General features: G+C 60.5%; 2 protein-coding genes across 10 annotated transcripts; one reads left to right on the plus strand and one right to left on the minus strand.

Moving 5' to 3' along the window:
* Positions 1-1,064: 1,064 nt before the first annotated feature.
* NEFH (neurofilament heavy chain) lies at positions 1,065-6,500 on the plus strand. The gene is made up of 4 exons (XM_053959153.1): positions 1,065-1,863; positions 3,051-3,250; positions 3,978-4,102; positions 4,420-6,500. The coding sequence occupies exons 1-4, from the start codon at positions 1,071-1,073 to the stop codon at positions 5,996-5,998; spliced, it is 2,697 nt and encodes an 898-aa protein (XP_053815128.1). The 5' UTR covers positions 1,065-1,070; the 3' UTR covers positions 5,999-6,500.
* An 858-nt stretch (positions 6,501-7,358) lies between these two features.
* THOC5 (THO complex subunit 5) lies at positions 7,359-21,635 on the minus strand. Of its 9 annotated transcripts, none has more exons than XM_053959351.1 (21): positions 20,737-21,635; positions 19,947-19,998; positions 19,498-19,578; positions 18,979-19,122; positions 18,300-18,413; positions 16,822-16,919; positions 16,095-16,241; positions 14,315-14,429; positions 13,783-13,915; positions 12,808-12,885; positions 12,586-12,626; positions 11,262-11,361; positions 11,016-11,124; positions 9,811-9,912; positions 9,621-9,717; positions 9,251-9,365; positions 8,486-8,589; positions 8,316-8,403; positions 8,093-8,208; positions 7,752-7,942; positions 7,359-7,563 (listed from the first exon to the last, which is right to left on the minus strand). In XM_053959351.1, the coding sequence occupies exons 1-21, from the start codon at positions 21,330-21,332 to the stop codon at positions 7,500-7,502; spliced, it is 2,685 nt and encodes an 894-aa protein (XP_053815326.1). In that variant the 5' UTR covers positions 21,333-21,635; the 3' UTR covers positions 7,359-7,499. The 9 variants fall into 9 exon arrangements, with proteins under 9 accessions (XP_053815326.1, XP_053815325.1, XP_053815330.1 ...); XM_053959350.1 differs by having other exon boundaries at positions 19,887-19,998; XM_053959355.1 differs by lacking the exon at positions 20,737-21,635 and adding an exon at positions 20,628-20,726.
* Between the last annotated feature and the right edge of the window lie 8 nt (positions 21,636-21,643).

A 21,643-nucleotide genomic window follows, 5' to 3' on the forward strand; every position in this document is an offset into this window, starting at 1 on the left:
CAAGGGCAGGTTTTGGGGGTCACATCCCCCCCACCCCATCCCTGTCTCCATCCCCTTCCCCATCCCCATCCCAGCCGGGATGGCAGACATGGCCCTCCCATCCCTCCCTGCCGGGAGCTCCCCGGCATCCCGCAGGGGTGTCCACTGCCCCCCCAGGGCACCCTCTCGGCACCCCCCCAGAGCCAGCAGGAGCCCACCTCCCCCAGCCCCAGTCACTGCCTGATCCGGGGGGACACCAAGTGACGGCCCCACCCCAGGGTCGCTGCCCCGCCCTTGGAGGAGCTGTCTGTGCCACCCGGGGGTCCCCCATTCTCCTTCACACCGGGGTGGGTTCCTGCTCTGTACTGGGTGGTCCCAGCTCCCTCCCCAGGGTCCCACTCTCTGTTCGTGGGGAGCCCACTCTATTCCCAGGTGTTCCTCTCTCTGCCCAGGGGACTCACAGTCACATCCAGAGGTCCCCACTCCCTCTCCATGGGGTCCTCGAGGGTCCCACCTCCCTTTCTGAAGGTCCCACCCTCTATTTCTCTTATCCCGCTCTCTGCTCGGAGGGTCCCTTCTCGCTTCAGGGGCTCTCCAGTTCCCACGGGGTCCTCACTCTGTCCTGGGGTGTCCCTGCTCCTTTCCCGGGGCTCCCGTTCTTTATTCCCAGTGGTCCTGCTCCCTGCCCGGGGGATTTGTTCTCCCTTGAGGAGCTCCCTCCTCCCTTCCCAGGGATCCCAACCTCTATTCCCGGGGGTCCCGCTATCTGCCCGGGAGGACTCCGTGCTCCCTGCGGGAGCTCTCCACTCCCTTCCCGGTGGTCCTGTTTTCCCTCCCGGGATCCCGCTGTGCCCCGGGGTCCCCCTTCTCCCGCCGGGGGACAATCCGCTCCTTTCTGGTGTGGCTCCCGCTCCCCACCTGGGCGTGGCAGCCGGGTCCCCCCGCACCCGCGGGGCTGCGGCGGCGGCGCGGGGCGGTGCCGGGGCCGGTGCCCGTGCCCACCCCCGCTGCCGGTGGCGGGGCGGAGCGGCCGCCCCGAGCGCTATAAAGCGGGCGGCCGCGCCGGTGCCGCAGCGAGGGCGGGGGTCGCCATGAGCCTGATGCTGGAGACGCTGCTGGGCCCCCCGGGGGGGCTCCGCAAAGAGCCGGGCCGCGCTGCCCCGCGCTCCGCCGCCTCCAGCGGCTTCTACTCGTGGCCGGCCCCGGTGGTGGGACGGGCGCGGGGCGCGGGGGGCGGCGGCGGCAGCGCGGCCGCGTCCTCCACCGAGAGCCTGGACTCGCTGAACGGCGAACCGCGGGCGCGCAACGAGAAGGAGCTGCTGCAGGTGCTGAACGACCGCTTCGCCGGCTACATCGAGCGGGTGCGGGCGCTGGAGCAGCAGAACCGGGCGCTGGCGGCCGAGGCGGCGGCGCTGCGGCAGCAGCAGGCGGGGCGCTCGGCCATGGGCGAGCTGTACGCGCGGGAGCTGCGGGACATGCGGGGCACCGTGCTGCGCCTGGGCGCCGAGAAGGGCCAGCTGCGGCTGGAGCGGGCGCGCCTGGCCGAGGACGTGGCGGCGCTGCGGGGAAGGCTGGAGGACGAGGCTCGGCAGCGCTCGGAGCTGGAGGCGGCGGCCCGCGGGCTGGCGCAGCGCTCGGCGCAGGAGGAGCGGGCGCGGGCGCCGCTGGAGGAGCGAGCCCGGGCGCTGCGGGAGGAGGCGGAGCAGCTGCGGAGGCAGCACCGCGCCGAGGTGGGAGCGCTGCTGCGCGGGGCGCGCCCCGAGCTGCCCGCGGAGCCCCCCGCCTCCCTGCGCCCCGGCGTCACCGCCGCGCTCCGCGACCTGCGCGCACAGCTGGAGGGCACGGCGGCCCGCAGCACCCTGCAGGCCGAGGAGTGGTTCCGCGGTGAGTGCGAGGGTGTGGCCGCCAAACGCGCCGGTACCTCCCCGGGGACACCCTGGGCTGCCGCGCTCCGGGATGGGGTTGGAGCAAAAGAGAGCGAGGGAGGCTCGAGGGATGCGGGGACCCCCCCGCGCCTCTGTATCGCGTTAGGGTGCACCCACCCCGGGAGGTGCAGGGACCCCTCCCACCTCTACTGTGCTCCTGGAGGGTGCTGAGATACCGAGCCCCATATATTGTGTTCGGGAAGGGCCTTAGTGCCCCCCAACCCCAGCAGTGTGCGGGGACCTCCCGTACACCCAGCGCCCTGGGAGGCCTTCAGGGTGACCCCATCCCTGCCACCAGAGCTCCAATGCCTGCGGGTGCGCTGCCCCACTCCCCTCTGCCCCGCAGTGAGTTACGGGGAGAGTTCCAGGTTCAGTGGCCCGGCACCCCGCAAGTTTTTGGGGTGCCGGGCCCCCCTGACGCTGCAGGATGTTCTGCTGGTCCCTCTAAGCCGGGGCGAAGCCAGGGGTGTTTGCAGTGCTGGGGGGAAGGGGGGCGGTACCGCATCCCTGACGCGGGAGGGGAGGACAGGGAGTGGCTCTTTTTGGGGGGCGGGGGGACAGTCCGGTGCCGGGGGGGCGCGGGGTGGGGTCGGCACCCCAGGCTGAGCCCCCCGGGCGCGCAGGGCGGGTCCAGCACCGCGGACAGCGGCGGTTCAGCACCGCGGGCAGCGGCAGCGCCGGCCCTGGGGCGCCCGTCCCGCGGGGCGGGGGCTGCCCCGGGAGCCGCAGGGTCGGAGCTCCCCATTCCCGTCCCCTCGTTCTGTGCCCCGCCTCGTCCCCTGGGGTGTCCGCAGGGCGCTGCGGTAAAACCCCCCCGCCCCGGGCCAGGGTTGGCGTGTCTGGCATGGGGGGCAGTGCCGTGGGGCAGGGTTCTGCGGCACAGCTGAAGGGGAGGCGGGGGCTGCAGCGAGGATCTGCACTGGCTGAAGTCCAGAATGGCAGAAACACCCCCGAGCTCGTCTTGTCCGTCCTCCTTCACTTCCCGGCAGAGATGGAGTGAGGGGTGAGGAAGGCAGAGCACTCAGGGAGCTGGGGTGGCTCTGCAGAGGATGGAGATGTGTGGCATGGACAGGTTTGAGTTTCCTCAAGGAGGGGAGGCTGCAGCCTCCTTCCCTCCCGCCCTACAGCTTCCCTTTTCCATTGCAGTGAGGCTGGACAAGCTCTCGGAGGTGGCCAAGGTGAACACGGATGCCATGCGCTTGGCCCAGGAGGAGATCTCCGAGTACCGCCGGCAGCTCCAGGCCAAGACCACCGAGCTGGAAGCCCTCAAAGGGACCCAGGAGTCACTGGAGAGGCAGAGGCAGGACTCGGAGGAGCGCCATCATGCAGATGTCCTGTCCTACCAGGTGCCGTGGCGCAGTGGGCAGCGGGCCCAGGCTGGGGTGGGACCATCAGGCTGCTGGGGAGGGGCAGCGCTGGGATTTTGGCTTCAGGGATGTGAAGGAGTTGTCTGGCCTTCCCCAGCCCACAGGGATCAGGAACCCAGAGCCTGAGGTGGTGTCCGGGCTGTTGTGTCCCTCAGCAGCCCTGGAGCTGCCCCATGGCTCTGCCTGGCACTGAGCTGCCTGTGAGGATGGTCACAAATGCCATGGAAGTGTGTCCAGGGTTTGGGCCACATCCTGTCCCCCAGATCTGGGAAGTGAAGGCTGCCTTGGTGGCCTTGGGAGGAAGTGCTGTCCCCAGAGTGGTGCCCGTCAGCCTCCAGCTGGAGTTCAGTTCCCATTGGAACTGAAGCACTCAGTGAACTGAACTTCACCCCTAGAAGCATTCCCACTGCTTGTCCCTGTTGGAGGCAGTGCTGGGAGCGGGCCAGGGGCTCAGCTGGCATGCAGCTCCTTGCTCAGGGCATGCAGGGCTCCTGCCAGGCCCCCAAGGCAACTGGACACCCTGGGACCACCCCTGGCTGTGTCCCCTTCCCTGTGCGTCTGCAGGAGGAGGTGGCTGCAGACAACTCCATGAGGACACCGTGATGCTGGAGACCAGGGGACAGTTTAGGGGTGCTCTTGTGTCCCCCTGCTCCTGGGGACTGTGCCATGTGTGTCCTCCCCCCATTATTGCTCTGTCTGCCCACAGGAAACCATTCAGCAGCTTGACAGCGAGCTGAGGAACACCAAGTGGGAGATGGCAGCTCAGCTCCGCGAGTACCAGGATCTGCTCAATGTCAAAATGGCCCTGGACATCGAAATTGCTGCCTACAGGTACAGGGGGAGCAGGGGAAGGTGTGGGGGGGTCTCAGCCAGGTCTGCTCAAGGTCCCTTGTTAAACGCCTGGGCTCTTTTTGGTGAGCAGATCACCATCCTCCAAAGCTGTGGTGGGCAATGTCCAGTTGGGTGACCCAGTGGTGTGTGGAGGGAAGGGCAAGAAAACTTGCTCATCCCAGGCCACAGGAGCAGGAGGATCACCCAGGATGGGGCAGGGAGGGAGATGGAGCTGCAGGACATTGCTGGCAGCTCCTGGTCACAGGAGGAGAGGGGAAGCCATCACTGAGTGCCCTGCCCTGGTCTCTCCCTGGCAGAAAGCTCCTGGAAGGGGAGGAGTATCGGCTCGAGACTGGCATTGGGATGCTCTCCTACCCCGAGGTGGTCCCCAAGCCTCCCAGCATCACCACCAGCATCAAGGTGAAGAGCGAGGAGAAGATCAAGGTGGTGGAAAAATCAGAGAAGGAGACAGTGATTGTGGAGGAGCAGACAGAGGAAATCCAGGTGACCGAGGAGGTCACAGAGGAGGACGAGGCTGAGAAAGAGGCTGAAGAGGAAAAAGCTGAAGAGAAGGAGGAAGAGGGAGAGGAAGAAGAAGAGGAGAAAGCTGAAGAAGAGGGTGAAGAAAAGGCCAAGTCTCCTGCAAAGGAGGAGGCCAAGTCCCCAGAGAAACCTGAGTCCCCCTCAAAGGAGGAGGCCAAGACCCCAGCAGTCAAGTCCCCTGAAAAGCCCCCATCCCCCTCAAAGGAGGGGGCCAAGACCCCAGCTGTGAAATCCCCAGAAAAACCTGCAACCCCCTCAAAGGAGGAGGCCAAGAGCCCAGCTGTGAAGTCTCCAGAGAAACCCCCGACCCCCTCAAAGGAGGAAGCCAAGACTCCAGCTGTCAAATCCCCTGAAAAGCCACCAACACCCTCTAAGGAGGAGGCCAAGACCCCAACAGTGAAGTCCCCAGAGAAACCCACACCTCCCTCAAAGGATGAGGCCAAGACCCCAACAGTGAAGTCCCCAGAGAAACCCACACCCCCCTCAAAGGATGAGGCCAAGACCCCGACTGTCAAGTCCCCAGAGAAACCCCCAGCCCCTTCTAAAGAGGCCAAGAGCCCAGCTGTGAAATCCCCAGAGCCACCTGCAACTCCCTCTAAGGAGGAAGCCAAACCCCCATCTGTGAAGTCCCCAGAGAAGCCCCCAAGCCCCTCTAAGGAGGAGGCCAAGCCCCCGGCTGTGAAGTCCCCAGAGAAAGCCAAATCTCCCACGAAGGAGGAGGCCAAGTCTCCGCAGAAGGAAGTGGCCCCAGGCAAGGAGCCAAGCCCTGCTCCGAAGGCCCCCGCCAAGGAGGAGCAGCCCAAGGAGGTGAAGGCTCCCTCCAAGCCTGAGCAGGGTAAGAAGGAGGAAGCTCCCAAGAAGGACGTCCCAGCCAAGGCAGAGGAGAAACCCAAGGAGAAGGCAGCTGCTGTGCCAGAACCTCCAGCTCCACAGGCCAAAGAGACCAAGCCAAGCCCCAAACCTGCCGAAGAGGGAAAAGCTGAGGAGGCTCCAGCAAAACCTCAGCAGGAGGTCAGCAAAGCGGCCACCAAGGAGGCTGAAAAACCAAAGGCTGAGGAGAAGGTAGAAGAGCCCAAGAAGAAAGTAGAAGAACCCAAGAAGGAGAAGGCAGAGGAGCCCAAGAAAGCAGAAGAGCCCAAGAAAGAAAAGGCAGAGGAGCCCAAGAAGGAGAAGGCAGAGGAGCCTAAGAAGGTGGAGGAACCCAAGAAGGAGAAGGCAGAGGAACCCAAGAAAGTGGAGGAACCCAAAGCTAAAGCAAAACCCAAAGATGAGCCCAAAGCCAGTAAGGAACCCCCCAAAGCCGAGGCTCCCTCCAGCAAGGAGGGCACAGCCCCAGAGCCGGGGAAGAAGTGATGGAAGAGTCCCGGGCGCCGAAGGCACCTCCGGGCACGGGAGCTGCTCCGCTCCCTCCGATGGCTGGGCCCAGGGTGGGACCCCAGGGACCCCCAGGGCCCCCCAGGCCAGGCTTTCCCTTAGCAATAGGCCCGTGAGAGCCCCTCGGGTGGGCGATTGCTTCCCTCGCAGAACGTGATATTCGCCGAGCGCCACATTTAAACACTTGAATTATAACCCAGGGGAAGAGGGGGGACCCCCAGGGGAACCCCACCACCCTTCTCCTCTAAGTGCATTTATTTAATGTATGTGCAATGGATGGATGAGTGCAATGCAGAGCTGTAGCTGCTTGGGGGGGCTGGCGGGGTCCTGCCCTGCCCTGGGGGGTGACAGTCCCTCTGGGCAGAGGTGGGAGAGGCTGGGAGCTGCTGGAATGCTCAGACACACACGGTGCACCAGGAACCTCAGCCCACTGATTTTTGCTTTCTGTGCAATAACCAAATAAAAAGTGCTTACAGAGACACCCTGGCTCTGCTGGCTTGTCCTGGGGAGAAGACAGGGAAAGAAGCTGGGAATGTGGGGCTGGGATCTGTCACCCAGGGCCGGGGTAGGTGTCACGGGGTTTTCTGGAGGGGAAACACACCCCACAGCAGGCACAGAGGACCCTGTGTACTGAGGATGGACACAGGGCCAGCCCTGCCATGCTTTCCAAAGGATTTCAGTGTGTTTTTTCCCTTCCTTCTTTTTTTAAAGCATGGCTCCCAAGGGACTGGGAGAGCCTGGTTTAACCCAAGGGCTGCGGCACAGCCCAGCACTGCAGCACTGCACTGAGGGCAGGGGCTGGGGGGAGCAGGAGAGGGGCTCTCAGGCCTCCTGGGGGAGAAGTCACTCCCAGGGGAGACACAGGCTGGGATGAAGGAGGGACAGTGACCTTCGGAAGGAGGATGGAACCCCAGCTCTGCCAGTCTGGGACCCCCACACAGAGCGGTGCAGGGGAGGGGGCACATCCCAACTCCCTGATGCCAACCAGGACAAGTCGGGATGTCCCAACCCTCCTCCTGCCTCTCCCAGGACCCTGCTCTGCTCCCCTCCAAGCCCAGGGGGCAGAGAAGCCCCCCAGGATGCAGGAATTGTGCGGAGTGGGATGGCAGCCAGCTGGCAAGGACAGGCTGGGGCTGCAGTGCGGGCTCTGGAAAAGGGCTATTTTTAGCCACCTCAGTTTTTAGCCATCTCAGCTCCCCAGTGGGGAGGGAAGTCAGGAGGCAGGGAGCATCCCTGCAAAGGCTGCCAGAGCCCAGGGCTGGGACACAAGGCTTGCTGCAGCCCTCACAGATCCTTCATCCCAGCCCCTGTGCACAGACAAGCTACCCACACATTTTTTTCTTTAGTTCAGTTTAATCCCTTTGACTACAAAACCTTCAAACAAACCCCAAAATATTGTAAAAGGAGCAGAAACGTCAGGATGGGAACACTCCTCCCACAGAGTGAACAAGTCCCATCCCAGAATGAGGCCCAGGGCTGCTCAGCGATGGCTGAAGAACCCCTGGGGGTAGTTGAACTTGAAGGGTTTCAGGCGCAGGGGACCCCTGGCAGAGGAGAAGAGGGAGAGGCTGTGACCACAGGGATCAGGAACATCCCATGGCACCCACAGAAATGGCCCAGTTCCGGGGCTACTGCCCAGCTGTGCAGGCCAATCCCTCTAGGACAGGCTTCCAGGAACAGCAATGCCACCAGAGTCCCTGGCAGCACCCTCAGCCCCCGGGCCAGCTCCCACCTGACCAGGCGCAGACACATCTTCTCCTGGGGGAATTCCTTGGGCCCCTCCACGCTGGGATCGTGGGGCTCTGTCTCCAGGTACACGTCCAGCACCATGCACAGGCGCTGCAGCTGGTTGGTGAGCAGCTGGTAGCCGGGTTTGGGCCCCCACAGCTCCTTGTAGTAGACATTGACCTCGCTCTCCATGGCCTGGAAAACAGGGATGAGGTTGGCACAGGCTTGGATGTCTACTCTGCATTCCCAGGAGTGTCCAGCCACCAGCTCACTCTAACATTCCCTTGTTAGAGACACAGAACTGCTGGGGACACCTCCAAAAATGCAGCCCCCGCCCCACAGTACCCGAATGTTGTCGTCGTTGCTGCTGTTGCGCTCTCCCTTCCAGTTCAGGCACAGGCTGAAGACGGGAGGCAGCGTGGAATACCCGGGGTTCAGCACCACGGCCGCCTGCAGCTTGGCTGAGCAAGGAAAAGGTGTCACTCACAGGCCCTCCAGCCAGCTGGATTACCCATGAAGCTGCCCTGGGATGAGGATTGGCATTCCCAAAGGAAGGAAAGCTGCCTACCTGTTCCCCTCTCTATCAGGGCCATGTAGTAGAGGTGAGTGTCTTCAGCCAAGCCAGCCTCTATCACATCCTTAGTGTAGGGCAGCTCCTGGGGGGAGGAGGAGGAATGATGGCTCCAGTGAAATGTGGGAGCTGGAAGGGAGGGATTCAGCCTCGTGCTCAGCACTTACAGCATAATCCTCATAGGGAATGGCAGTCCACTTCACCAGGCGCGAGACGATTTTGGTCGGGAAGAGCTGCTGGCACTCGCTGGACACCGGCACAACACCGTGCTCTGAAAGCAAGGACAGGGCCCTGAGCAGGGCAGGGCTGGGAACACTGCTCTGCCACTGTCCTGCAGTGGGGACACTCCCAAAGCAGGATCCAGGCATGATGTCAGCAGCTCCATCAGGTGCCCAGCAGAGGCCTGGGCTGTGATCCCATGGGATCCCACTGGATCCCTGGGCTGCTTGACAGGCACACAACATGAATGGTGTGCAGCTCACCTCCCAGCATGTCCCAAATCACTTCCCAGCACTGGGATGGCCATTCCCAAAGAGGTGCTGGGCACTGGAAGGGCCAGAGCCTTCCTCTGCCACCCAAAATAGGGCAGTTCCTTCATTCCTACAACTCCCAAGGGCTGAGGGAACGACTGAGAATGCTGAGGGTGGCACTGCCACCCATCAAATGTGACATAGCCAGCTGATGTCTCCTCTCCTGTGATTGCTGATGTTCCACTCTCCCTCCCAGTTCAGGCACTGGCTGATGAGCAGCAGCTTGGAATAACTGGGATTCAGGACCATGGCCACTTGAAGCTTGGCTGAGCAGGGAAGAGATGCTTCCCTGCATGAGGACTCTGCTACTGCACCCCTGTCCCCAGGGAAGGGTGGGGAGCCTGACAGGACCCTGCCACTGCACCCCTGTCCCCAGGGAAGGGTGGGGAGCCCAGCACTCACCGAGGGATGCAAACTGCTTGTGCAGGGCCAGGCGGGACTGCAGGCGGCTCCGGAGCAGCTTCACAGTCAGCTCCATGTGGCTGGCACTCAGGGAATTGTCAGCAGCCACTGTGTGCTGTGGGCAGGAGGGATGGCAGTGTCAGGAGCCACATCCCCACAGGGACAAGCACCCATCATTTAGTCACTACAAGGGCTTGGACTATCACACGTGTGACATGAAATACGTCAGCATGGCCCCACACACAGATCCAGCCCAGCAAAGCCTGTCCCAGCCATGGTTTGGGAGCTGCTGGTACCAGCAGGGGGACAGGATGGGACCCCAGAGCTCAGCCCAATGTTGTAGGGGAGAGGGGAGGGGTTTGTGCCATGCCTGAGGCTGTTCCTTGGGGAAATGCAGGCCGCCCAGCTTCTGCACCCACACGTAGGGGTGTCCCAGCTCTGTCACGTAGTCACTCAGGGTCAGGATGCTGTGGGGACAATGAGGAAGGGTCACATCAAGCCAGGGAGGATTTGCTGTGCTGGAGCAAGGAACTAATGGCAATGGCTTGGGTGACACTCACCCCACTTTATCGAACTGGAACTGGTTGGCTGGGTTGGGCGTTTTCCTCCCGTGGTCCCCTGGATAGAGGCAGTTGAGGAGGGAGTCTGGGGAGAGCAGGTCCCTGGCAGAAAGAGGAGAGAGGTCAGTCAGCAGCAGTCTAGGCTCTTCATCCCTCCATGAACAGGCTCCAAGCCCAGAGAAGGGGATTATGAGCTTCATGAGTTCAAGACCAGAATGACTTTCCCCTAATTCCACTCCAAAGGGAGAGCTGTCTCCTCCCTGCCTGGAGCAGGATGGAAATCACAGGGCACCAGCTCCTGCTCTTCCAGGAAGCTGCTCCCTCTAGTGCCATAAAATTCCTCATGTCTGACTGTACTCACAGGACCGGCCAGGCACAATGGGCTGTAGGATTTGGGGCCTGGCTCAAGGCACAGCCTCCCTGGTTTGGGGTAACACAGCCAAGGGCAGCAGGAGGGAGGGAATGCCCTGCACAGGATCTCCAGCTGCTGTCACAGAGGCTTTGGGGTGTCTGCAGCAATAAGAGAACCCCAATAGGAAGAGGAGGCTGCATATGGGAGAGGCTGGGAGGCAGCACTTGCTCCTAGGCAAGCCCAGACCAGCTTCTCCCACCTCCCTTTTCCTCAGGCACCTCCTGTCCCAGGGAGAGGCACCAGAGAGCTGGCAGCTGCTGGGAGCTCCCTGGGCAGGCTCCCAAAGCTGCCATTTCAGCTTTTCCTCACACCAATCAGGCTCCAGCAGGCTCTGGGGAGCACAGGCAGAGGCAGCTGCATCTCTGGAGCTCAGGACAAGGTGACCTCAGGAACAGTCAGGTGAGGGAGCTGCCAGGCTCTGCGTGTGGGAGGGAGGCTGAATGTGTCAGCAGGAGAGACTTTCCCTCAGTTCCTGACAGTTCTGGCACTGCTGAGAGGTTCCCAAACTCCCTGACTCTGGCTTCTCATGGCAGAGGAGAGGGGGAGGAAGGTGCTTGGGCTGTGCAGGGCTCCCGGACCCACAGGGACAGAGGGATCCCTGCCTGATGAGCTCTGGGCTGTGTAGGGCACCTGGATCCCATGGAGTCACTGCCCAATGATCTCCAGGCTCTGCAGGGCTCCAAAATCCCATGGAGCCACTGGCCAATGATCTCCAGGCTCTGCAGGACTCTCAAACGCCATGAAGTCACTGCCTGATGATCTCCAGGCTTGTTGCCCACAGGGCTCTCCTTACCCAGCACTGATGGCTGTGGTCATCTCCATGGCAGTGGTCACCTTGGCTTTCACTGTCATGACGTTGAGGTTCATCAGGTAGTGGAAGGTCAGGTGAAGCACGTTCTCGTCTGCCCACACAGAAGGGGTGACATTGGTGGCTGCTCCAGCTCAGAGAAACCCCTCCACACTTCCAGCTCCCGCCAAGGTCCCCAGGGTGCTGCTGGGGTCAGTCCCTGAGCTGCTGTCCCACCCCAGAGCTCCTCACCCTTGCACTTCAGGTCCAGGGTGACGGACAAGGGGTGTCTCTTCAGCATCTCCTTGCGTTTGTCGTCCAGCTGCACGCCCAGGGTGGGCCTGCGCCGCTTCTGGGGGGGCAAAACAGCTGTCAGAGCCTTCTCCTGCTCCTCACCAACCCATGCACCTTCCCAGCCCACAGCTCTTTCCCTCCAGTCCAGTTCCACAATCCCCCATGGTCACAGCTGTCCTGGGGAAGGAGAGGAGCAGGAAACCCTCACTCAGCCCCAGCTGACAGTTCCCGTCATTCCTTCAGCTCCAGGGAAAGTCTCCATTCTTGGGAGACAAAGCCAAGGACCTGCTGGCCCAAAAGCTTTCCCACTGCAAGAGGCAGAACCTAGAATCACTGAATCCTTTAGGTTGGAAAAGCCCTCTGAGAGCATCAAGTCCAACCACCCCTGCAGTACTGCCAAGGCCACCACTGACCCCTGTCCCCATGTGCCACAACCACACAGCTGTTAAATCCCTCCAGAGATGGGGACTCCCCCACTGACCTGGGCAGCTGTGCCAGGGCTGGACAGCCCTTTCTGGGAAGGAATTTTCCCAATATCCTCCTCTGACAAACTCTTCTTTCCTTTCCTCCTGTCCCTGTTCCCTGGAGCAGAGCCCAACCCCCCCGGCTGTCCCCTCCTGTCAGGAGTTGTGCAGAGCCACAAGGTCCCCCCTGAGCCTCCTTTTCTCCAGACTGAGCCCCTTTCCAGCTCCCTCAGCCTCTCCTGGGGCTCCAGGCCCTTCCATTCTCTGGACACATGAGGCCCCTCCCTTTACCCTTCCCCACAGAACAGCCCCATACACCTGGCTCTGCTGCTGGGGGCTGGGAGTGGAGGCCCAGAGCCCCTTCAGGCTTTGCTGCTGGGAACAACCAGCACCTCCAGCCTCTCCTCAGCATCTAGCTGGAATTATCTGTAGGAGAAACACTTCCTCCAAGGAGTGCTGAACAAGCCCTGGTGCAGAGAATGCTTCTGGCACAGGATGGACACAGATCCCTCCCTGTTGGACACAGCTCCCTGCCCTCAGGCTATTTATACAAAGTGGAGCAGCTCCAGCCGGAGAGCTGCAGGGATGGGACACGAGAGGAGCAGCTCTGTACCCTGGCTGCTCCTGCATTTGGGACACCAACTGGAAATGGCAGCTCCTTCCTCCTAAGAAAAGTCAGGATTTGACATCACTGCACTTCCACACACACTCCCAGCGTGCAGGGGCAGTTCCCAGCCCCAGCCAGCCCCAGCTCTCCCAGCAGCTCCCCTGATGCAGTGCTGGGGGAGGACTCAGAGGGGGACAGTGCTGTCCCTTACCGTGGTTTGCTCCTCCTCTGCGTCAGAATCGCTCTCATCATCTGTGCAGAGAGAGGGGTGTCAGCAGGGATCACCCAGGGCTCAGCTCTCCCACCACCAGCAGGACCACCAGGGCTTTTTCCAAGCCCACGGCTCCCCCTGACACCCCTCTCCCAACAAAAGCAGGGTCTCAGGAGCTGCAGACACACAGGAACAAGTCCCCAGGGCAACACCACAACTCACCCTGCGAGTCCTCAGGTGGCTTATAAAGGGCTTTGGCTTCCTCCACACTTCCTTCAATGGCCACCACCAACTTCTTATCTGCAGAGGAGACAGGAAAACTGAGTTAGGAATGCCACTCCTGCTGCAAAGGCAGTGGGCAGAGCAGCCCTGCCCCTAAAGCTCCTGGTTCCTGGTGAAGGAAGCTCCAGCAAAAGGCCAGTGGGAAGAGAGGTTGTCTGGAAAGGTCTGTGAGGCCACCACTGGGCTGGATCTCCTGGGCAGGATGAGGTCAGAGAATGGAAAATGCTGGGTTTTGAGGGACTCTCCCTGGAAAAGATAAGGGCCAAATCTTTATTAAGAGCCAAGAGAGGTTGGGGTCTGGCTGGGACAAACAGGGACCAAAGAGTGGTGTCACCATGGCTGCAGATGCAGCAAGGACCTGGTGTGGCCAAACACCACTGTGTCCTTCCATGCTCCTCTGGCACTGAGAGGAACAGGTGACACCACACAGGAGGTGTGCACAGGCCAGTGGGATTCCTGACCTCTTCCAGGAAATCCCTCCCAACTCAGGGAGGCTCCAGAAATCCCCTCAAAATTCAAAGCTTACTGAGGGGATGAAAGGTTCCAGGTGAGCTGTGGGAATGGCCTCTACAAGGCCTGGGCTCCCCACCACCCACAGGTGGCACAAGGCAGGGAGTGACAGCTCTGGGGATGCTGTGACAGCACTGAGCCAGCTCACAGGCTGCAAGGACATCCCTGCTGACCTTGGGAAGGGGTGGGAAGGGAGCTTCCCAAGCACTTCTTCCAGCGAGGCAGCTGAGCAAACAAGGTTTCAAATGCTGCTGCCTCACCGTGCCGTGGGGCCACCCTGCTGCTCTGAGCTCAGCAGAATCTGACAGTAGAGCAGACAGCAGGGAAAGACCCCCAAAAAGTGGTGATTCCTGCAGGCAGGAGTGAAGTCTGGCCCATGGGGGGCATTGTGCCCTCAGTGCTCACCACAGGCCTGTCCGTAGGCACTGGCTTGGACGAAGAGGACGTAGAGAGGCGGCGGGAGGTGCCGGGCGGTCTCGTACTGCTTGTGAGCCTGGTCGAAGGGCATGAACAGGTACTCCTGCACAGGCAGGGAGGCCTGGGGAATGACAGGGAGAGGGAACAGCTCATCCTCCTCAGCCTGAGAGAGCAGGAGATGAAGCCAGCACAGGTGTGCAGGGTTAAACATGGAGAGCCCCAGGAAAGGGCTGGCAGCTGTCTCTGCTGGGAAAGTTTTGGATCTGGAAATAACCCAGTTCCTTCTCCTGTTCTTCCCTCCCAAGGCAGTCACAGGAGGCTGGGGCTCTCCAGGGAAAGGCCCATTTAGCAGCTCCTGCAGCTGCAGTTCTGCAGGAATTGCTGCATAAATAAAAAAGGAGACTCTGGAGGGGTCTTGGATCTGCCCCTTGCCCACCTCGAGTGGGAATGAAACATCTCCAAACCCAAACCAGCCCAGGAGCTGCCCCCCGGAGTGTGACCTCCTGCAGGGCTCAGGTACCTGCATGATGCTGTTGAGTCGAGGCTGGAGGCTGCTCAGATATTCCTTCTTCACCTCAATCTCCTTCAGGATCTTCTCCTTGCTGGTCAGGCACTCCTTGTATTTCTCTGCCAGCCTAGGGGTGGGAATTCTGTCACCGCCACGCACCACAGCTCTAAACCTGCTGGGGTCCACCTGGATGATGAGCCCCAGCATTCCTGCCCTGACATAAGGAACCAGGAAACTTCAGACATGGGGCAAACACAGAGCTCCTAATGCCAAGGGCAAGTGGAGGCAGGAAGGAACTGACTGGAGATGGAAAACAGACAAGGAAAAGGGGAAGCTCAGCCTCGAGCTGTGCTCCACAGAGGGGCAGCAACTGGATCTTCCCTCAGGAGATCTGCTCCCACACCAGGTTCTGCTGCCAGCAGCCACAACCTCTCCAAGAGGCTTTGTCACTTCATATCCCCAGAGCCACTTCATGTCACATAGTCAAAGTTCAACAGAGAAAACCCAGGAAAATGCAAGCCCACCACGATGCTCCAAGCCCTGATACACTTGTGTTTAGGGAGAACACACCAAATCCCCTTATTGCTGCTGACTGCAAGCCCTTTCCCAGCAGGAGCAGGGAATTGGGTATGGAAGTGACCTGCCCAGGACAAGGGCTCTCCAAAGGGGAACAGACCTAACCTTGCAGATCTTAGATTCTCCTTCCAAGCAATACTGTATTTGTGGGGGTCAATGCATATCCCAACAGGCTCCTACACAAGCTCCAGTGTTCACACACCTTCCCAAAACAGAGCTACTGAAATCCCTGCACACCACTCCAGAGGCACCTCACACAAGCAAGGTGGAGAAGAATCCAAAGCCAATCCTATGGGGTTGCACACCTGAAAACACCAACATAAATTATGGATGGATGTCAACAGCCCCAAGAACATCAGAAAATGCCCAGAGCACCACTGGCATCTGCTTGTGAACAGCTGAACCAACCATATCCCACCTCAGCAGTGGTGGGAGATGGACAGGGGCATTCCTTAGACACCACAGAGCGAGGAGTGGGAATTCCAAGGCTTCTCAGCAATTTAATGTGCAGCTCAGGGTCTCCATGAGGTCTGAAATATCATTTTTACACACAACCCTCAGAGATCTGCACGCTGAACACTCCTCTGCTTGTGCCACAGGCAGAGCCAGCTGGAGGATCCTGGCTGTGCCTTTCACCAGGCAAAAGCAACCAGGTTTTAGGGAAAGGATCTGGGAAAAGGGAAACATGAAGGGTTGGAGGCTGCTCTCATCTGCTCTGCTGAGCTGCCCCCTCAGGCTGCACCCACCAGCACATTCCAACTGATCTTTCCAGAAGGTGTTCCTGGACACTGCCTGACTGTTATCCAAACAGAGAAATGCTGTGTCATGTTTGCTTTTCCCAGGGGGCAAGAGTCAGGGAGCAGCTGAGCCCTGGGACAGTGGTGACGCCAGCAGCTGGACACGGGGCTGTCCCAGCCCGGTGTGGTTGGCAGCTCCACACCATGGCATGGAGTGGCAGCAGCTCCAGCCAGGACGAGTTCCCTTTGCTCCTTGGATCATCAGGCAGTGCCAGAGAACTCCCTGACCTATGGAACAAGGATCCCAGCGAGCCCAGCTCTGCACGGAGAGAATCTCCCAGCCACACAATAAATGCCTGTTCCACACTGATCCAAGAGCGTGTGAAAATCTCCATCCCTACATTTGCTCTCCCAGCAGCTCTGGGTGTCTGCCCAGATCCCTGGAGCAGGGGCATGGAATGGGAACACCACGGACCCACCTCTTGCGCTGCTCCAGCTCCCAGTCCAGGCGGGCCAGGGTCTGCTGGTGGGGCTCGGTCAGGGTGATGGCAGGGCGGCTGATTTCAGGGGGAGCCTCTTTGTAGAACTCCTCCAGGCTCACCAGCTCGATCTCCTCGTGTTTGGATCTGCCAGGACACATGGATCAGACCAGGGAAAAGTGGGAAGTGCTCAATGTGTCCCACAGGAGAGTGTCCCACTGGGGCTTCCTGCCCTGCTACTGAGCCACCACCATCAGTGAGCTGAACTTGTTTTGACCTCCACTGCCAGGGCCTAAAGGGGCTCCAGGAGAGCTGGAGAGGGACTGGGGACAAGGGATGGAGGGACAGGACACAGGGAATGGCTTCCCACTGCCAGAGGGCAGGGATGGATGGGAGATTGGGAAGGAATTGTTCCCTGGCAGGGTGGGCAGGCCCTGGCACAGGGTGCCCAGAGCAGCTGTGGCTGCCCCTGGATCCTTGGAAATGCCCAAGGCCAGGCTGGGTGGGGCTTGGAGCAGCCTGGGACAGTGGGAGGTGTCCCTGCTCATGGCAGGGGTGGCACTGGATGGGCTTTAATGTCCCTGCCCATCCAAACCATTCCATGATCACAAACACCTGGATCACCTGCTCTGCTCCTGCCGTGAATGTGGGTAGAGCTCCCATGGGTGGGAATCACCCACCCATCCCAGACACACCACTGATCCCTCTGCTCCCTGGCCACGCTCACTTGAATTCCAGGCACTTGGTGATCTCTTTCTGCAGGTGCATCACCTCGTAGAGCAGGTTCTGGAGCTGCAGGTGATAGGCATCGACCTTCTGCTTTGCCTGAAACACAGACACAGCCAGAGCAGGGATGGAGCAGGAAAAACAGTCACCAAGACAGAGTCACCACAACCCCACTACAGCAGCTTGGGACAGCAGGTTTTAGAGTATGCAACAATTTTGGAGGAGAAGAATGATGTTTTAAGTGCTGGAGGAGCAAAATATTGTGACAGGAAACTGATCCTGCTCCTTCCTGCACATTTCAAATCCAAGGCACAGGACAGGGCTCATTTGCTGGGGCTCACAGAATCCCTTCTCTGAGAACTCTGGACGTGGAGTTTCCAGGCCAGTCACACACCCATTGATACACCTGCCAACACCAGACCCCCGAAACAGAGCTTCTGACCTCCTACTACATTCAAGACAAAAGCAGATACTGCTCCTTCATGATTCATCTAATTACAGCTGCCCTGCACCCAGCAGGAGTTTACCAGGATCTGAGCCTGTCTCAGGTTGAAAGGTGTAGCTGGGGGTGTGTGTTCTATCCCCATCTGTCAGAGCTGGGGCAGGTCTCTGCTGTTCATGGGGCAGTTTTTTCTTTATCTCTCCCACAGCCAATCCTCCCTCCAGGAGATCTCTGCTGTTCATGGCCACTGAGTGTCCCTGCATGGCTGAGAAAATTCCAGCATCCCATGGGGAGAGGCTCTGCCCAGGGGAGGAGCCAAGCATTCCTACCTGGATCCAATCTGACCTTGGGAACAGCACAGCAGCCTTTGCCCACTGCATTCCCAGAGGAGCAGCTTTCTGCCCCACTGCATTCCCAGAGGAGCAGCTTTCTGCCCCACTGCATTCCCAGAGGAGCAGCTTTCTGCCCCACTGCATTCCCAGAGGAGCAGCTTTCTTCCCCACTGCATTCCCAGAGGAAGCCCAGGCCCATCTCCAGCAGCCCTGGAGCTTCAGAGGAAAACTCCAGCCTTGTCCAGGATCCTGCTCCAGCAGAAGCACAGCTGGCACTGCAGGAGGGCTGAGCCACCATGGAATGGGACTGTGCCACACCCTGACCCACAGGCTGCCAGGGCCTGTTCTGACTCTGGCAGGGTTTGTTTTTGTTTGTACTACTGCATTTGTATTTTTAATTTTCCTAGTAAAGAACTGTTATTCCTATTCCCCCATCTTTGCCTGAGAGCCTTTTTATTTCAAAATAATAGTAATTCAGAGGGAGGAGGTTTACATTTTCCATTTCAAGGGAGGCTCCTGCCTTCCTTAACAGACACCTGTGTTTCAAACCAAGACAGAGCCTGTGAACAAACCCTCGACTCAAACCCCACGACCTGGCCAAGGTGAAACCCTCACACCACACACACAGAACAGGCAGGACCTGCCCCATCTCTGACCCTCCTAAATCCCAAGCTGCATCCCTCCCTCCCAGCCCCTCCTGGGTACCTCGTGGGTCTGGTCCCTGCCCTTCTTCAGCCGGATGTGGGCCAGGCGGTTCAGCTTCTTCAGGGTCATGAAGTGGACACAGCTCTGGACGCGCCGCTCGTCGATCTCCGAGGCCTGAGGGGCAGGAGAGAGGGGTTGGAAGCAGGAGAAATGGCTGGCACCATCTCTGCAGGGAATTCCAGCCACAAAAGGGGCTCCACGCTGTGCTATGGAGCCACATTTATGTCACTGGGGCTTCTGAGGGAGCCTCCTGCTGCCATATCACAGGGCTCTGCTGGGAATAACTGGGAGGGGGTCCAGGCTCCTTAGAGAATCACTCCAGCCATTTTCCTCAGCAGTAGGAACAGAGCTGGTTCAGCCTGAAGCACCTGATGTGTCCCAGGAGCCGGGGACAAGGGAGGCTATTCTAATGCCAGAGCTAAATCCCTGTCCCAGGAGCCAAGACAAGGGAAACTATTCCATTTCCAGAGCTCAATTCCTGCCCCAACAGCCTTGGACAAAGAAGGCTGTTCCATCTCCAGAGCTCAATTCCTGCCCCAGCAGCCTGGCAAAGGGAGGCTGCTCCATTTCCCTGACTCTGCCCAGGAGACATCACAGCTCCTGCTGCCTTTCCTACAGGAATAATGGGGAAACACCAAATGACAGACATGTTACACCACACGTGGAAGCCTCTCCTCACATTTTCCTTGATGCCCCGGCTCTTCAGCTCCTGGATCTCTGCCATGAGCCTCTGGAGCTCCTGGCAGGTCTCCCTGTAGAGCTCGTAGTCCTTGATGGGGTCACGCAGATCCACCTCGCTCTCCTCGCTGTAGTACCTGACATCCTGCCAAGGCAAGAACACCTCCCGTGGCTCATCCCTCCCTCTGGAAAGGGCTCTGGGGGACAAGCTGCCATTTCTGCCTCTGCCCATGAGTCCCATGGCTTTACACAGGGAAAAGACTCAGTTCCAACAATCCCCAACCCACCAGTCACTAAAACACCTGGCGAGTTCAGGCTGTCTTTTATTGTTATAGATTTGAATTAACACCGTTGGGGTGTCTGTGCAGGGCCAGGAGTTGGACTGGAGGATCCCTGTGGATCCCTTCCATCTCAGGATATTCCATGACCTACATGACACAGAGGACAAACCAGAAAGGTGATTCCTCCTCCTCCACCCCGCTCCCCACTCTGGCTGATCCTACACTATCCTGCTGCTCACGGGAGGGTTTGAAGGCACCATGCAAATCCCTGAGGGATCTTCCAGCTTTGTGCTCACTCTCCAGAGGAGTGTTTGTGTCTCCTGAAAGAGATGGAAGCAGGTTTAGGAATTCACAGCGGGAGTTTAGGAGGCATTGGAAGCTGGGGGAACTGGATCTCACAGTTCATAGAATTCCAGAATGGTTTGGGTGGGAAGGGAGGACTTTTAAGCCCATCCAGTCCCGTGGGCAGGGACACCTTCCACTATCCCAGTCCTCTCCAAGCCCAGTCCAAGCTGGCCTTGGACACTGCCAGGATGAGGCCACCACAGCTTCTCTGGGCATTGTTTTCCAGCAGGGAAAGCCAGGCCAGCACAGAGGGGTGTGGGCGGGTCCCTGGGCAGGTCTGTACCTGGTCCGTGTCGCCCTTGCCCCTCTTGCCCTCGGCTGGGACCCCATCCGTGCGGATCACCTTGGGCTTCCTCTTCTTGCTGGACTCGGAGGACATGGTGCTGCCGGCAGGGCTGGGGAGGGGGCACAGGGCGGGTCCGTGGCGGCCAAACCTGCCTGGACCGGGACTCTCCCGGGCTCCCCCCGCCTGGGCTCTGCAGTGTCCCCTGTGCCTCCCTCCATCCTGCACCTCCCAGCCCTTCCCAGCCTCCCCGGACCAGCGCGGCGGGCCCGGGGTCTCTGCTCCACCACAGCCCCCCCGGACCCCCCCACTGCCACTGAGCTCCCTTGGGACCCCGGGCCCGAGCGCTCAACCCCTCCCTGAGCCCCCAGACTGCAGCACACCGGACTGCGGCTTCTGCCCCACCAGAGCCTGCAGACCCCTCACAGACCCGGGACCCTCCGCTGCTCCAGAGCACCGCAGACCTCCCCACATCTATCCCGGGCGTCCGTTCCTCCAAGGCCCCCAGACCCGGGACCCTCCGTCTCTCCAGAGCCCCCAGAGCCCAGCACACCGGGCCCAGAACCCTTCGCTCCTTCAGAGCCGCCCAGCCCCCCAGGCCGGGGACTCTCCGCCCTCCAGAGCGCCCAGAGCCCAGCACACCGGGCCCGAGGCCTCAGAGCTCCGCCAGCACGGGGCCTTCGCCCCTCCAGACCAGGACCCTCCACTTGCACTGAGCCCCTAGCACACCGAGCCACGGACCTTCCGCCCCTCCGGAGCCTCCCCAGCCCAAGGGACAGGGACCGGGACAGAAACCGGGGTCGTTCCCTCCATCCCCTCCCGGGGCTCCCGGTTCACCCCCGGCACTCACCGCGGCCTCGCCTCCGCGCCTCCCGGAAGTGACGTCACGGGGCGACAGAGCGCGGCGCGGAGCGGCGGCGAGAGGCTGCCGCTGCTACAGGCGCCCCCTAGCGGACCTGGCATCCTGGAGGACCCGCAATGCGCGCCGTGGGCGTGGCCTCGGCTGGTGGGCGTGGTTTGGCCAAGGGGCGTGGTCACCATGTGAGACCTCCACACTGGGGGCACTGGTGGGACTGGGGGGGCTCCTGGTGCAGAAGGGCACCCACAGGAATGGGGGGAGCTTGGGTAGGGGTCCCAGAAGCACTGATGGGTGTCCATGGGCTTGGGACGGGGTCCCCAGTGGCACTGGGGGTACCCCTTGGTTGTGGGGGCATGGGATGGGGTCCCTGATGGCACTGGGGGTACCCATGGGTTTGGGATGGGATCCCCAATGGGGTGGGGGGCACACAGGGGTTTGGGAGGGGCACAGGAAGGAGTCATTGGTGGTGGCGGTGGGAGGATCCATGGGTTTTTGGGGCCGGGGATGGGGTCCCCAATGGCACTGGGGGGACCCCTGGGCTCGGAATGGCATGAGAAAAGGTCCCCAGTGTCACTGGGAGCATCCATAGGCTTGGAGGATCATGGGATGGTGTCCACTTTAGCACTGGGGGATTTCAGGGGCTTGGCATGAGGTCCCCAATGGCCCTGGGGGTATCCATGGACTGGGCTGGGCCTTGGCTTGGGGGGCCCAGCTTTCCTGGGGATTCAGGAGCTTGGGGGGAGCATTGGATGGGGTCCCCGATGGCACTGGGGGGTATCCATGGGTTTGGCAAGGGCTCCCCAGTGGCACTGGGGTTTTGGGGGGGTCTCTCAGTGTATCCCAGCACCCACGGGTGGAGGTCCTTCGGTGCAGGAAGCACCTGTGACGTGGGGCAGGG

This window comes from Vidua chalybeata, chromosome 18 (assembly GCF_026979565.1).
Source record: "Vidua chalybeata isolate OUT-0048 chromosome 18, bVidCha1 merged haplotype, whole genome shotgun sequence".
Taxonomy (NCBI): Eukaryota; Metazoa; Chordata; class Aves; order Passeriformes; family Viduidae; genus Vidua; species Vidua chalybeata.

Bases quoted from the DNA above. Each gene is read 5' to 3' on its own strand.
- NEFH (XM_053959153.1), top strand. From the start codon at position 1,071: ATGAGCCTGATGCTGGAGACGCTGCTGGGCCCCCCGGGGGGGCTCCGC. The intron at 3,251-3,977 runs GTGCCGTGGCGC...GTCTGCCCACAG, and splicing joins CAGATGTCCTGTCCTACCAG to GAAACCATTCAGCAGCTTGA. The intron at 4,103-4,419 runs GTACAGGGGGAG...TCTCCCTGGCAG, and splicing joins ATCGAAATTGCTGCCTACAG to AAAGCTCCTGGAAGGGGAGG.
- THOC5 (XM_053959350.1), bottom strand. From the start codon at position 21,332: ATGGATGCTCCCAGTGACACTGGGGACCTTTTCTCATGCCATTCCGAG. The intron at 18,414-18,978 runs GTGAGGAGAGGC...CCTGCCCCTCAG, and splicing joins GCCGGGGCATCAAGGAAAAT to GCCTCGGAGATCGACGAGCG. The intron at 14,430-16,094 runs GTGGGTCCGTGG...TCCCACCCCTAG, and splicing joins GAGCTGGAGCAGCGCAAGAG to GCTGGCAGAGAAATACAAGG.